Genomic DNA, 16,389 nt, shown 5'->3' on the forward strand with positions numbered 1-16,389 from the left:
ATCAAGTAGCTTTTGGAATAAAACACCAATTTTTTTAAAATTAAACACTATCTAAAGATTTGCATCGAAGCGTTTATTTTTGATAGTGATTTTAATCACTGTCAGATATCATTATACTTGATCCAACTATACCACGTCACAACTGTGCCGCGACCCCCCTGTGCTGGGTTTTTTTTTAAATTAGAGTTTTGTATAAATGGAGTGTTTCTAACTAAAATTCATTGCAACTATTTAATGATAAGCAACTTGTTGAAAGCTCAAATAAACAACTTATAGATAGTCATTGTTCATATGAATGTTGATATATTTGTTAGCAAACCATCTGTGAAGAGTCCAAAAAATCTATAGTTGAATAAAAAACTTAAAGTAGAATTAAGACAAATTAATTTGAAAAAAATTTGATAACTATTTAAGTCTTATGAATATTAATGTAACTTTGATGGACTCACATGAAGAAACCTATGTAGCAAATATATATGGATGAGCATGTTCAAAATTGAGCCATGAAGAATGTATTAATAGATTTGCAAAAACACATGATTAAGGGCGAGTATACAAAATGGAGAGAAGCGTCTGGTGTGTTACACGATAAGAGAATTTCAATGAGACTAGATAGCAAGTTTTATAAGATTGTAGTGAAACCAGCTAATATGGTTCAGAGTGTTGAACGGTTGACAAGAGAATAGAGCAGAGCATAAGTATAGGTGTAATGTCAATCGTGGATAAGATGAGAGAAAATAGACTTGGATGGTTTAGTAATGTTATAAGGGGAGATGAATCAATCGAAATGCTGTGAGAACTGTTATGAAAATTAATGTTGAAAAGGACAGCTAATGTTGGAAATCGTATCAAGTGGATATTTAGAATAAAAGTGGCCGACCCCAAATAGTGGGAAAAAAGAAGATATATAATTAAATAATCCAATTATAGGTCAATATTAATTGACAAAATATTAAATGTTATCATAACTGTTAAGAAATACAATAATTCATTAGAGAAAGTTAAAAACAAAAAAATTATGAGCTTGTAAAAGTACTTTATATATAAATCACAAAATAAGTATGTTATAACTGAATAAATTATAGTATACAGTAATTAAGAAAAGTAAAATGTTCATCATTTTCAATTAAAAAAATATATAGTAAAATTAATACCTTCTGAGCTTCGCATCGAAGCTAATATATTAAATAAACAACGTTATCACAAAAAATTGTTATCAATGAATTAACGCCTGAAAAATCTAAGGTAGTCAAATAATACAAATAATAGGCACACATTTTTCGGATTTTTTTTTTTATCATTGACTGTCCCGTATTGTCGTTTTTAGTATTTGCTTTTCGTTATAGATTACATAGCCGCAGTGTAACCATTTTATCTATTATTGTAGTAATAACACAAATTATGTGATTATATGACCATAATCCTCACGATTCTTATTTTCTTCAACTCAAAAATTGTTCAAGAACTTTTATGTACTAAATAATAATTATTTTCTCTATTTTATAGTATTGGTGATTATTAAATATTGTACTATGTTACTGACGCGGAAAATGTTATAAATTACATCTACATGAGAATTATATACAAAAATTAATATTTTTAATTAACTACAGATTAAAATGTCTGATTCGGGCCATTTCAAAAAAGTAAGATCATAAATTATAACTAAAATTTCTTTCTGTCAGTTGTAAGAAGTAATTTTAATACATTTAAATAGTGAATTATTCAATTTTATTTAATCGTTACTTTTAGTTAATTGTAATATCTATACTAATCAATTTCAATAATCATATATATATATATATTTATTTGATTTTTTTTGAAGTGTAATTAACTGAATTATACCAAGTTCGTATAAATTTTCTAATTTTCTTCATTTAATGAAGAATATACTGATTAGTTTTAATTTACCAACTGGCATAGATAATAAATACTTAAATATATTAAGTCAAATGTGGTATGCATACTTTGCTACTAAACTACTGTTTAAATTTATTATTGATTTTTTTATATATCAAAGAAAAAGACTTTATTTAAAATAAAAGTGATTATTTTAAAGTGGAGAAAATTCTCATAACCTAAACTGTTCTGTATAATCTTGTACCTGCTATTGGTTGACAAAATTGGACTATTTTATTCTAAACTCGCATAGTAATTTTATAAAACTAAATTTAGTATCAATAATATGTTTACATTAAAAACTTTATCTAAATAAATTGTGTTAATTTATGATTATTAATAGTATATAGCGGAGCAAAAGCTCAAAGCTTTTTCAATTGGAGCTATGGGAAAAACGCAACCATCAAAAAAAGAAATCAATGAACAAAAGAAAAAAGAAGAAGAACATGCTGCTGCCCAAGTAAATATACTTGTATATAATTTTTTAAAAATCATTAAACAAAAAAATTTTTTAGGCATTTGAAGAATTTGTGGCTACATTTCAAAATGAAGGAAAAAAATCTAGTAAAGTTTGGGTTAAAGCAGGCACATATGATGCAGGAAAAAGACGTATGTTAAGATGCTTAAACAAACATAAAGATTTTAATTTAAAAATAAAAAATTTTATTTGAAAATACAAAACTTATTTAATTAAAATTGGGTTAGAATATCCAATTTTCTAATGAAACATTCATACTAATTAATATCATAAAAAAATATTCCATAAGATTATTCTTAGTTGCAAAAATAAGGTTTTGTATTAAATAGCGTAATCTATTTATTTACATAAATCTTTATTGATGTTTAATTTTAAACACGCTGAAATAAGTTTTATTAATTTTCATGAACCATGATAAATGTGAAGTTGAAGGGCAAAAAAGTTAATTATTGATTTTTTTGTGATGTTGGGTTAATTTTTACTTATTCTTAATTTAAAATTTTATTTGTTTATTGAAAACTGTTGTTCTATAGAATTTTAAGTAATAAAGTTTATTAGAATTTATAGCCTAATTTTTTTAATTTGATTTTTAGAGGAAGATACAAGAGAAAAGGGTAAATTGTACAAACCACAAGCTCGAGGAAGTTCAGACAACATAGATAAGGATGATTTATCACGTTTTATGGGAGAAAAAAAATCTGATAGATCTACCTCGAAAAAAAAAAGAGATGGTGAAAAAAAAAAAAGTAATCTAGAACTATTTAAAGAAGAACTTAAAATGTAAGTTTTTTTCTTATTATTCTATATAAATAAAAATTTTACTAAATTAATATGACTTGGAGTGTTAAAAAATTATTAGTAACTACTATTTGAATTTCTTTATTATCAGGTTACTATATAATTAAAAATAATAATTAAATTATCAAATAAGTCACAGACAAAATGTAAAAAAAAAAGTATTAGATTAATATTATAAAATGTTAAAACAATATGTAAAAAAAAGTTATTGTCATTTCTTGTTAAAATTCAGAATATTAGTTAAACTATTATGTCATATTTTAATATGATATATTGTTGACATTTAAGAAAAAAAAAATTGATATCCTAATAAGGTATAAGGGATGAATATAAAAAATATTTTATGATAAAAAAAACTAAAAAAGTATGGAACTAAAAACAAACAAAAAATGATAATTATTTTTTTTTATTATTAAATGAAATATGTGTTTCATGTTAAGTGAATCATCCTATAATCAATTATAAATTATTTATAATGATACTAATGAATTTTTATTGTGTAATCTTGATAGTATAGTTATAATTCTCTTTTAATTGGGTTTTAACTGGCATTAATTGCTATCATATTTTTACAAGTTAAGGGATCAAATCTCTTCTTTTTTTTATCATTTTTGTTAATATAAAAATATTAAAAATAATTTTTAAAATACATGTATTTTTTTCACATAATTAGTTTTAGAATTAATTATTTTCTAGGATTCAAGAAGAAAGAGAAGAAAGGCATAAATTTAAAGGAGTTTTACAAAAAACAATTGAAGATCCCGAAATCAAAAGTAAAAATATTTTTAATAATATTTCTACTTATTATTTAATATATTTTTTTAGATCTAATTATGGTTGAGCCAGATGAAATTAAAGGTTCATTTGATTCTGGTGATCCAAATACTACAAATTTATACTTGGGAAATTTAAATCCAAAAGTAAGACTTGTTTGTATTTTAACATACAAATTCATTCATTTTGAAATTAATGAATTCAGGAGTAAATTTAAATTTTATTTTATGAACTATAAATGTGAATTTAAATTAAATACTAAAAATATTTTCATCAAATAGTTATAAAAGTAGATTGTTTTTAATCTTTAAAAATCAAATATTTAGGTATATATTATTTTCATCATACAAAAAACCCCTTTATTACTTAAAAAATATATTTAAAATAATGATTTAAAACTAAAAAATATCTAACTCAAAAAGTTAAAAATTAGCCAGGATCAACTATTTTTATTTATCAATTATTATTCATTTATGCATATGCTTTATAAAAATATAAAAAAATATTACTTTTTTATTAGCAACATACATATCTAATGAGCTTACCTAATTTTTTTTAATTCTGTTATATATATATTTTTATTTTATATATAGTTTTTCTGAAAACTTTGAAAAGAGATACCTCCCAATTACCGTTAATGCTTGTCAAGCTTAATATTTGTTTTATGAAGAAGTTGTAATAAATGTTGTCATAAATGTATTTGATTTTTAGATAATAGTTCCTTACTCTGAAAATATTTATATAATTTTATTAATAAAAATACTGTTATTACTTTTAAAACATAAAATTATATAAATAAAAAACTTACAGTTTTGTTCATTATTAAAATAAGTACTATATATTCTTGTTAATTCTATATACCAAGAATTATTAGACTAACTACTGAGATTTACATTTATTTTGTAATTTCAATCAAATATAATTTATTTTGACGAGAATAAAATTTAGTTGAATTACTGTGTTTTTTGTAATAACATATACAGAGTGAGCTAACTATGTCTCACGTAATATCTTTAAAAATACAAGTGTTATAAACAAATTTATTTTCTTAATTATTATGGATCTTTGATGAGCTGTTTCACAAGAAAAATTAAATTTCTATCATCATCGCTTATTCTTAGAACTTGTATCAACTTCAGATTTTCGAATCACAACCCCATATTATTTTTATAGTATTTTGTTTGTCATAAAAAAAATAATAATAAATTATGAATTTTAAATAAGATACGCTACTTTAAAATTTTTGATATTTGATGAAAAAATTCAGTAGTTTTTCCAACACGGTCACATTATTGTTTTATGTAACAATAAGAGCTACCGGTTTACTATGGCAACGCACATAGTCAGAATAGTGCTTATCGATTTACGACCTATAACATTCTAATCTGTTATAATTTTTTCTTATTAAACCCTAAACTTTAAAAAGCCGTAGAGCACTTAATAAAATAAACATTTTTTTTTTTTATCATATTAAATCTAATGATGCAAAAAAAAAGAGGGTTGCCATTTGTAAATATAAAGTTGATACAAGTTTTTTCATATAAGGGATAGTGGTAGAAATTAAAATTTTTTTGTGAAACACCTCATTAAAGATCCATGATGATTAAAAAAAAAAATTTGATTATTAAACCTGTATTTTTTTAAATATTATGTGAAACATATTTAGCCAAACACTTTGTATGAAACTCATAATGTTGTTCAATAGTAACTTAATTTTCTAAAAATTAAGTTATTTTAGCTATTATAGGACTTAGTATAGAATAGCAAAATATTTAATTGGATAAACAATAAAATATTTAATATTTTATTATATTTTTTAATCTTAGATTACTGAAGCTCAGTTAATGGAAGTTTTTGGTAAGTATGGGCCTTTGGCTAGCATTAAGATAATGTGGCCTCGATCAGATGAAGAAAAAGCTAGAGGTCGAAACTGTGGATTTGTGGCTTATATGAGTCGAAAAGATGGTGAAAGAGCATTAAAAAATCTAAATGGTATGATATTATTAGACTAAAAAATAAAATTTAAGAAAAAGTTGAATTTTATTAAATTTAATATTTAGGGAAAGATGTCATGTCTTATGAAATGAAAATGGGTTGGGGTAAATGTGTACCAATACCTCCTCATCCTATTTACATACCTCCAGCACTGTTAGCTATTACATTACCACCTCCTCCATCTGGTTTACCCTTCAATGCTCAACCAATTTTATTCAACAAAGATAAAAAAGTATGATGATATATTGTAGAATCATTATGGCCTATCTATAAATTAACATTTAACATACATCTACTTTTGTGTAGGGACATGGACGTTTTCGTAATGATGGAAGTTTTTTTGATAGAAGTCAACCTTTAGAAAAAGTAATGTTTTTAATAACTTCTTATTTATATAGAATAAATGCAGTAAATATTATAATCTTAATTTTTAATATTTTTAGATATTACCTCAGACAATTATCAAAGTAGTTATACCTACAGAAAGGTAAATATTTAATATAATAATAGTGGTATTATATATTTTTATTAATAAATAATTCTCAATTTAATTGTTGAACCCAAGATTATTATAATTATTTGTTAATGAACTCAAACAATTGTTGAAGAAACTAACAATATATAAGAGAAAAAAGGAAATCAACACTTCTTTCTTATTTTGAAAATATTTAAATTCTCAATATTTATTTTATTTTTTTTATGAATATTTAATAATTATTCAAAAAGTTCACATTATATCAAAATAATTTATGTTCATAACTTTATAAATAATATTAATTAGAGGTCTTAAACAAAATTGAAACTTCGATATGATACCAATATCGAAAACATATAGATATTTTCGATAACGATATATGATTAACATATTGCAATATTTCAATATCAATATATGATAAGAGATATCAAGTTACAATAACAGTGGTTACTTATCATATGAAGAAAATATAAAATGAAATCTCAAATTTGATTTGTGTTATTACTTAAAGTTATTGTAATTATTTTAATTATTTATACAATATCTAGTATGTAATTTTATTTTTATTTTATTTAAGGGCCTTTTAATTTTTTGTTATGAAAATATATTAACTCAACAAATAATTTATACATACTCTTCCAACTATTTTCAAATTTTAAATTAGTATTGTTTTGTATTAGAATGCGTCCTTAAACAATAAATATTATTGATAAATTTTATTAATTTATAAACTGTGAATAAACATGTTAAAATCAATATTATAAAGTATCAAAATATTTATTTTGTAATATATCAATATATATCACAGCATAATTATTTTGTTGTGAATTTTAAACAATATTCATATTGAATAATATTTTTTTAAGACTTCTAATATTAATACTTTTAATTAGGATAAACTAGGGCAAATACATATACAAATAAGGTTATTGTAAATTTTTCTTTTGCTTTAAAATATTTAGTAAATTTTATTTGAAATTGAAAAGTTTTAGTCCTTATATTTGTTGCTATCATATTAAATACAAATTCAAAGTAAAAACATGAATTTTTCTAAAAAAATGCATTTAAAATTACCCTAATTGCTTACAATTATCTCACTTCATCTTATTAATGATTATTTCAGAAATCTTTTGATGCTTATACATCATATGATTGAATTTGTCATACGTGAAGGTCCCTTGTTTGAAGCTATGATTATGAACAAAGAATTAAATAATCCGACCTTTCAGTAAATATAAATTTTTTAACTATAATACAACTAAATAACTTTATTTTATATTTTTAATTGAGTTTTATTACTTCCACAGGATATCTAATTATTTTCAACCTTTATGTTTAAAATTTGTGTATTACTAATAAAATATATCTTTATTTTGATAGGTTTTTGTTTGATAATGTTTCTCCAGCACATCTATATTATAGATGGAAATTATTTTCCATGTTACAAGGAGATTCACCTAAAGAATGGCGTATTGAAGATTTTTGTATGTTTAAAGGTGGATCCATTTGGAGACCACCACCAATGAATCCTTATACTGCTGGTATGCCTGAAGAATTATTACCAGAAGAAGATTTAATTACAAGAACTAAAGGAACATTAAGTGTTTCACAAAGAGAACGTTTTGAAGACCTTATTAGAAATATGACACCTGATCGGTTAAAAGTAGCAGAAGTTATGGTCTTTTGTGTAGAGCATAGTGAGGCTGTTGATGAAATATGTGATTGTATTCAAGAATCTCTTTCTAATATTAATACTGCCATACATAAAAAAGTAATTACTAGTACTAAATAACAATTGTTTTTAGCCAATTAGAAGGATATTATATTTAAGTCAGAAATACCTGATGAACACTGTCACAGGTATAAGGCTCAATCTTAGATGGCTTTAATTACAAGGGGAGAGATCAGTTTAGAAACTGGACTGACCATTTCTATCTTAGGCCACTAAATAATTTGTCTCAAGTATATATGATTAAAATATCTCCTCAAATATAGGCTTACATACTCATATACATACAGTGTTTTAGACCTAACTGATAACATTTATAAAGTTTTAATCAATTATCATTTTGTTGACATTTTTTTGTTTAAATAATTATTTTCGTTTTAGACTACGTTTCAAAGATATTCTATGTTATTTATCACTAATCAGAAAAAAATAATTCATTTTTTTTATTATTTCAAAATAACCATTTTTTAGCCTTTCTCTTATGAAAAATATTAATGATAACATAAGACTGTATTTTAAATTCAGTTTCAAACTGATTACAATTTCTTTAACAAAATAATAACTCTTTTTTTACTCATTTATATTATATTATATTTATTTATGTATTATATTTTTTATGTTTATGAGAAGTTATTTATATGTTATAGTTAGGTGGTAGAAAAAGTAAGGACAAGAAATTTATAATCATAAAAATAGTCATACACATGCTTCATCTCCAGACTATATTTTAAAATACTAATAACTTCCAAAATGCTGATTCAAAAGTTAATGACCTAGTTATTTTTTCATTTATAAACTAGTTTAAAATAAAAAAAGTTTACACCCTTATAGGAAATAAGCGATATCCGAAAAATACTTGATCAATAAATCGAAAAATATGAGTAACTAAAAAAGCAAAAACAAAAAAAATTTCAAAGTTATTTTTATTTTGTGAGTAATTGAATAGGTTGTAATAAACTGATTACTTTGTGTATTTGTACTTGATGATGATTTGAATTATACCTCAAATAATACTTTTAAAAATACAAAAAAATTGACTAATTTTTCTTTTCAAAAATATATAGGTTTTTATGGGCTTTATTACTATTTTTTTTTAATTTTGCTGTATCCTTCCTTTCATACTCCTTAAATCTATGTAAATTTGAGTTTTTTAATTGAAACATTGAGATTAACTAATTTTAATAATGGAAAATTTATATAATTATGAATATGAATACGATAGAATGCAGTATTTTTAATACCTAATAATGAAAATAGTCATCCCCATGCCTTGCCTCTAGCTATCATTTAGAAATTTGAATATTTCCAAAAATGCTGAGTCAAAAGTTATTATCAGCCAGTCATTTTCTTCATAAAATGATTTTATATGAAGTGTGCCAAAAAATAGATATGTTGTCATTTAAAAAACTAATGCGGATATCTAATGAAGAGAATAAAACTAAATTTTTTTTTAATTGGTATTCTATACAAATTATAATCTTTTGAAAAAGAATAAGGTTAATAAATTATTTTATATTTTGAAGATATTATGTGTGGTATAATTTGTATAAAAAAAATTTTCTTTGTACCATATATAGAAATAATACAATGTATCTTTCTCTTAGGTAACAACCTGTAAATAATTAAATATATACATTTATATTTTATAAAAATAAATATTTAATTATAATACTCTTTGTCATTATTTTCCTTATATTTTAGATAGCTCGCTATTATTTAATATCTGATGTTCTACATAACTGTGGCTTAAAAATAATAAACGCAACTCAATTTAGAAGAGGGTAAATCTTAATTCAATCAATATTTTAAAAATTCAAGATTAATAACATTTAGTATAGAATTTCAATACTTTTTGATTAAAACACTATTTAAACTATTTTTAATTATTAACAAATGTTATTAGTTTTGAACTTATACAAATTTCTGAACTCATATTCATTTATCTAATTATAGGATAAGTTTAACTATTTATTAAAAAAATGTTTTACTATGTTGTTAGATTCGAAACAAGATTATTTTCTATAATGAATGAAGCTCACAAAACCTTTAAAAATTTAGATGTAAACCAAGCAGAAGGCTTTAAACATCGTATGATGCAAATGTTTCATGCTTGGGAAGAATGGGATATATATCCTAAAGAATTTTTATACAAGTGCCAAAACACATTTCTTGGATTATCTTTGAATGAGGTAAATTTTTTTACTTAAAATTAAGTTAAAACAATATAGATTTTATATTTTTTGTTTTTAATAGATACCCCCCAAATCAATTTTGGATGAATCAAATTATAATGCAAGCTCAAATTTTAAACCTTCTAATGACGAGGAAAATATAGATGGTGCTCCTATATCAGATACTGAAAATGTAGAAAATGAAGATTTAGATGGTGTTCCTTTAGATGGTGCTGCACTTTTAAAACATGCTTATAATGATGCTACACCTGGTGAAACTGATATTGATGGTGTACCATGTATGATCTCAACTAATTAAGAGTTATGAATAACCATGTCTAAGGGCCTTGTTACATTTTCTACAAAAATAAGAAACATTGTTTATTTTAGAACCCACAATGTAGTAAATAGGTTTTCAATTAATTAAGTTATTTCATAGTTACCTTAATGTACATTTCAAACAAATTTCAAAAACAACTCATGTTGATTATCCTTAAAAATTTCTTAAATCATTTCAAGTTGTAGTATATACTCTTAATCATGGTTGGGTTCGGTTTGTATTTTGATAATTATTTTCTGTTTCCATATACCTATAAATTTAAAACTAACAATTTTAAGTAAATGCTTTTTAAACAATTCAATAGATTCATAGGTTTTTTATTTAACAATATCATAATATATCTGTTTATATATTTACTTAATAGCTTGGACCAATAAATGATAATATAGGGAGAACTAAATGGTTATAATTAGTGATGGGTGAAATCAGTAAATTTTGAAAAACCAAGTTAATATTATTTGGTACTAATCAGAATATTTAACTATCACTATTACATTTATGGTTTTTTTTTTTTTTTTTTTTTTTTAACTTATAATTTTTAGTCATATCTTGTATAAACTTGTTTGTCATAGTAAAAAATATAATTTGTCCGTTTATTTTTTAATTTATGTAGATATTTTTTATTGAACACATAAATATACAAATATATTAGAGTTTTCAAGTAACTTTTTTTCGCATAAGTGATACATTTTTTAATTTCTATTCATTTTAATAATAATATTTATTCAAATATGATAAGAATGTGAAGATACAAAAAGTTACTACATATGTTTTTGTAAATGGTTTACAACAGAAAGAGATACTATCTCACTCCATTAATACAATTTAACTAACGAATTGCTTTACAATTGGTTACATTAAATTTTCTAAAAGATTTCTAAGAGAATATAACTATTATATTAAAAAAAACAATGTTGCTATTCTTCAAAAATTTAGACTTGCTAGATCAACAGATCCAAATTATATAATATATATAGTTTAGAGTTTCAGTAATAAATTAGGTTGTTTTATTTTATGTGAACAAATAATCTTATACTATTTGTTTAAAGTGTTAGATGAAGATATTGATGGTGTACCGTTATCTGGAGAACTTTCAGAAGAAAATATAAAAGCAGCAGCATTTGTCCCATCAAGATGGGAAACAGTAGATCCTCAAGAAGCAGAAGAACAAGCAATGACCACTAGTAAATGGGAAATGCTAGAAAAAGAAAATAAAGATGAATTTGGAGAATCTACTAGATCTCTTGGTCATGATTCTCAAGATGATGACTTTAATGAAACAAGGTACATATATGATTATCTTAAATATGTATTATGTTAAGTATATACAGGATAGTTATCTAGTTCTCATGCAATATCTTTAAAAGTATAAAAAATGATTTTTTTATATTTTGGAGTTAATAATATATATTCTATATTCCTATATTCTATAATTAAAAAAAAATATTGGTCTAATCCCCCTTTTCTGCCCTTAAAAACCGTATCAATTTAAGTTTATTAAATTTAATTAAAACATTTCCAAGGGAGTCCCTGTTTTATTATTTATCACTATAGTCCAAAATTATACATATTTATAAACTTTGTTTATTTATTCCAAAATCACCATCAGCCGCCAGTACAAATTTTTATAAATTGATAACTTTGTTGTTAATAGTTCATAAGTTTATAGTTTATAGATTATAGTTTTTGGGGGTATTAAGAGTTTATCCCCACTTAAACAAAAAATATTTCTACGCTACTATATTATGCTATGTCAAAGTTGCATAAAGTTAACAACCTTCAAAGTGGACCATATATATCTCTAATAAGAAAAAAATAATAATATGGAACGTAAGGAGAGTACATGTATACCATTATAGGTTGCTACACCTGCGCTACATACCCACTGTATGTTTTTAATTAGTACTTGTCCTAAAATTGTTATCCAACCTATCAAAATTTTTTGTAAGAAAAAGGCAAAGAAATAGCTAAAAAATAGAACAAAAAATTACTTATTAGTGATAAATAATAAAAATATATACTTTAAACATTGTCTAAGAAGGCAATAATTACTTTAAAAAATGTCCATTAAAATTATAATTGGATTAAAAGTTATTAAATTTATTATATCTTTATAACTCACTCCGTATAACTAGCTTTAAATTAAAAAAATGATCACTTATTAACAAATTTTGAACTGATACTTTGTAAGTTATTTATCATAATAATCAACAATATTATTATTGATATTATTAATAAAAAAAATTAAGTTGACACCCCTATAAGTTATAAAGGATGATCCTAAAAAGTAATTAATAGCTAATAAATAAAAAAATATATGTAACTAAAATAACCAAAAAATATTTTTTCAATATTATGATTATTTTGAGAGTATTCTAGTGGTATTTTTTAAAACTGATCACTGTATATATACAGTAACTCATACCTAAAAGAAAGATCCTACGAAATAATAATTGAATCAAAAGTTATAATTGTTGTCATTTAGGTCTAAGACACTCTGTCTATATTATTTTAATATTTTACATTTCTAGGGAAAATGCTGATGACCGTAGAGCTAAGCTAAGAGAAATTGAATTGAAAGTTATGCAATATCAAGATGAACTTGAATCTGGAAAACGGTCCTTAAAAGGTGGTTGGAATATTTATCAACAAGTGGAACATTATAGAAGAAAACTTTTGAAAAAAGTTAATAAATCTCCAGTAAGAAGTTTTTTCATATAATTTCATAAAAATCTCATCAATATTAATTTAAAAAATAAAAAATTTTATCTTATATCAAAAAGATATTTTGCTCTTTAAAATATTTGTTATATGACATTTAATCGAAATAGTTAAAAATAAAATAAATTGAAAGTAAGATAATTTATGTTAATGTTAATTTATTATTTTATTTATTTATTTTTTTTTTTTTTTCAGGAAAAAGAATTAAAACTTGAAAAAGACAAAAAAGAGAAATTAAATAAAAGATTGAGTCCGGATGATGAATACCGAGATAATAAAAAAAAAAAGCGTTCAAAAAGTCCTTCACATAGTCCTGCTTATAGTAAATGGTCATCTCATAGTATTAGGTAATTGTTATAAAATATAATTATAAAGAATATATACAAATTTACTTGTAATTATTTTATTAGAAGTGAAAGCCCAAGTCCCCCTTTAAGAAAAAAACAAATTTCTTCTCCAAGAAGTAACAAAAAATCTAGAGCTTCACCAGTAGAGTCACCTCGTTCCATATCAAAAAGAAGAGATCGTGAACGTGAAGACAGACATAGTCATAGACATAAAAGATCATATTCTCGTTCTCCTCATCGTCATCGAGCGCGTACACCACCATCTCCATTATCTCACTCATCGAGAAAACATAAACACAAATACTAGATAAAAAAATATTGTATTATTTGTAAATTATTTTTTATAAATAAGCCTGATTAAATATAATTTTATGTGTATAATTCTCATGATGTACAATTTTCCACTTGTTTTTATATATTTTAGTAAAAACTTTTAACAAATTTGCCAAATGCATTACTACAGTTAAAAATATTGTTTTTAAATTATAAGTTATATTAGTCGACTACATTTTTAAGACTGTTTTGTTATTAAAAATTAGTTTGAATAAATGTTTACTCATTTTTCAAAAACATATCTTAATGTCATTATGTATGCCATAAATGAATAGACATAATGTATACATCAAATTATTTTTCATGTAACATATTTTTAAGAGGTAATCTATTTTAAATTTAAAAAAAAACTTAAAAATATACTTTTTTTAAATCCAGTATAATTAAAGTTATTAATTTTATAAACAAATACATTATACCATCCATCATTAATTTTTAAATTTGGAAATAAGAGTTACTTACATTAATTTAATAGGATATGTGATATTGTTATTATTGAATCAGACTACAATCTCTTCCTTTGTATAATGTGTAATAATCAATCCCACAATAACATTTAATTGTATACTGATGACCATTAATCATAAGCACACATCTACAATTAAATTTTTTGAAGCATAATTAATTTTTCCTTTACTCTAAAAATATTTTTATAAACTAATACCAACAACATCATTTAAGCTTTTAATTTTTAAACTATTTTAATACAGATTTCTAAAGCCCAGATGTTACATTATCCTTATTTTGCACAATCCTACATTAAAATTTGTGCTATGGTCTTTTTATTATAATATAGGATTTATAATAAATAAAAACATTTACATATATACAGAATACAGTCTCTTTAAATCAAAATAATGTTTTGAATTAAGGATATCATTTATAAATATAAATATATATATATATTATTTTGATATAAAAATATATTATTATAACGAATATATTCTATTTACACATTTTATTATAACTTTGTAGAATATATCATATTATTAATAGACTAAAAAATATTTTAAAACGACTATTGATCACAGTTTAAGTCATTTTAAAAGAATATTTTATGTATGTGTTAAAGCTTTCGTGGATTGTATTGCTTAAAATATTTATGGATGTATTTAATAAAAATTAGCTCATAACTGAAAACGTGGATACATTCGTAAACATTTCAAGCAAGATTATTTTACTCCCACCTTTAGAAATAATAATGTTAAAATATTCAAAAGCATACATAAATGTTCAAATTTTTAACTGTTATAATTCATTGAATTCAATGCAATAGTCTTGTAATACATTCAGCAATGAAAAATAGAACTAAAAAAGTACACACGTTTAAAATGTACATATCAGTGGTGTGTAATTTGCAAATGAATCAATTCACAAAATTGACTCGAAGATAAATTGAATGAGTCGCTGATGATAAATTAATCTATTTGGTGAACTGTTTAAATCTGTATCTCTAAGTTTAATAGTCTGTCATAAATGAATTACATTAATTCAATCACCTTCCTAATGGTTATCAACTAAATACGTAGATTTCGCGTTTTCAATTATTTAAATTAATGATTAATTTATTATTTTCATTATCGTTAAACAAATTGTACATTCTGTGCTTAAAAACAAGTAAGATAGAAATTTTGAGACTTTATCAATTCATTTAAATTATTTATTGATAAACAAAGTTAAATTTTTTATCAAATTCATTTTGCTATTCCTAAATATTAAAAATTCAAAAAAATTATTATCGATTTTCTATTCACTGAATATTTTTTAGTGGCATTCGAGGAAAAAATTTGGACTTCAAAAAAGTAAAAGAGCAATAATTAAATTAGTTTCCTATTTTATTGTTTTTTAAATAAAAATGCAACCAAATTATGTTTCACTCGCAAATGTATTATGTACTGTAGTTGACAGACATATCAATAAATTACTAAGCAAAGAGGTAATCCTTGTTAAAAACGTTGGATATTTTTCGATAAAATCATAAAAAAGTAAAATCCTTTACCTATAGCAATTTGGACCAAATGTTATGACGAAATTTAAATAATATCTAAGATTTAAATTTCCAATTAAATATATATTGCAGAGAGCATTATAGACAAATAATAAAAAATAAATTTCAAATCTTAATCAAATTTACGAATATATGTAATTCTAAGCATGTAATGAACTCAACCATTTAATTGTTTCTTAGTGATCTGAATCGGAAGAATCTAAATGATTTAAATTTTTCATCACTACCAACAACAATGCCGCCATTATTAGAAAATCAAGAAAAGCGTCACAGATCTAAATAAAACAATAACAGAAGTATTTTAATTCAAAAGCTATTGGT

At 23.0% G+C, this 16,389-nt stretch overlaps 1 protein-coding gene across 1 annotated transcript; it reads left to right on the forward strand.

The window, feature by feature from the left end:
* The first annotated feature begins 1,261 nt into the window (after positions 1-1,261).
* Positions 1,262-14,235, forward strand: LOC126895774 (U2 snRNP-associated SURP motif-containing protein). Its single transcript, XM_050667995.1, has 19 exons — positions 1,262-1,646; positions 2,243-2,359; positions 2,415-2,508; positions 2,971-3,157; positions 3,872-3,948; positions 4,001-4,095; positions 5,776-5,941; positions 6,010-6,176; positions 6,251-6,310; positions 6,388-6,431; positions 7,543-7,647; positions 7,800-8,190; positions 9,850-9,929; positions 10,148-10,337; positions 10,402-10,618; positions 11,709-11,943; positions 13,191-13,359; positions 13,576-13,727; positions 13,791-14,235. Exons 1-19 carry the CDS (start codon positions 1,620-1,622, stop codon positions 14,032-14,034), a joined length of 2,817 nt encoding a protein of 938 aa, XP_050523952.1. The 5' UTR covers positions 1,262-1,619; the 3' UTR covers positions 14,035-14,235.
* The last annotated feature ends 2,154 nt before the right edge of the window (positions 14,236-16,389 follow it).

The sequence above is a fragment of the Daktulosphaira vitifoliae genome, unplaced genomic scaffold (genome assembly GCF_025091365.1).
Source record: "Daktulosphaira vitifoliae isolate Bord-2020 unplaced genomic scaffold, ASM2509136v1 Scaffold_1, whole genome shotgun sequence".
Taxonomy (NCBI): Eukaryota; Metazoa; Arthropoda; class Insecta; order Hemiptera; family Phylloxeridae; genus Daktulosphaira; species Daktulosphaira vitifoliae.

Bases quoted from the DNA above. Each gene is read 5' to 3' on its own strand.
- LOC126895774 (XM_050667995.1), top strand. From the start codon at position 1,620: ATGTCTGATTCGGGCCATTTCAAAAAA. The intron at 3,158-3,871 runs GTAAGTTTTTTT...ATTATTTTCTAG, and splicing joins TTTAAAGAAGAACTTAAAAT to GATTCAAGAAGAAAGAGAAG. The intron at 4,096-5,775 runs GTAAGACTTGTT...TTTTAATCTTAG, and splicing joins TGGGAAATTTAAATCCAAAA to ATTACTGAAGCTCAGTTAAT.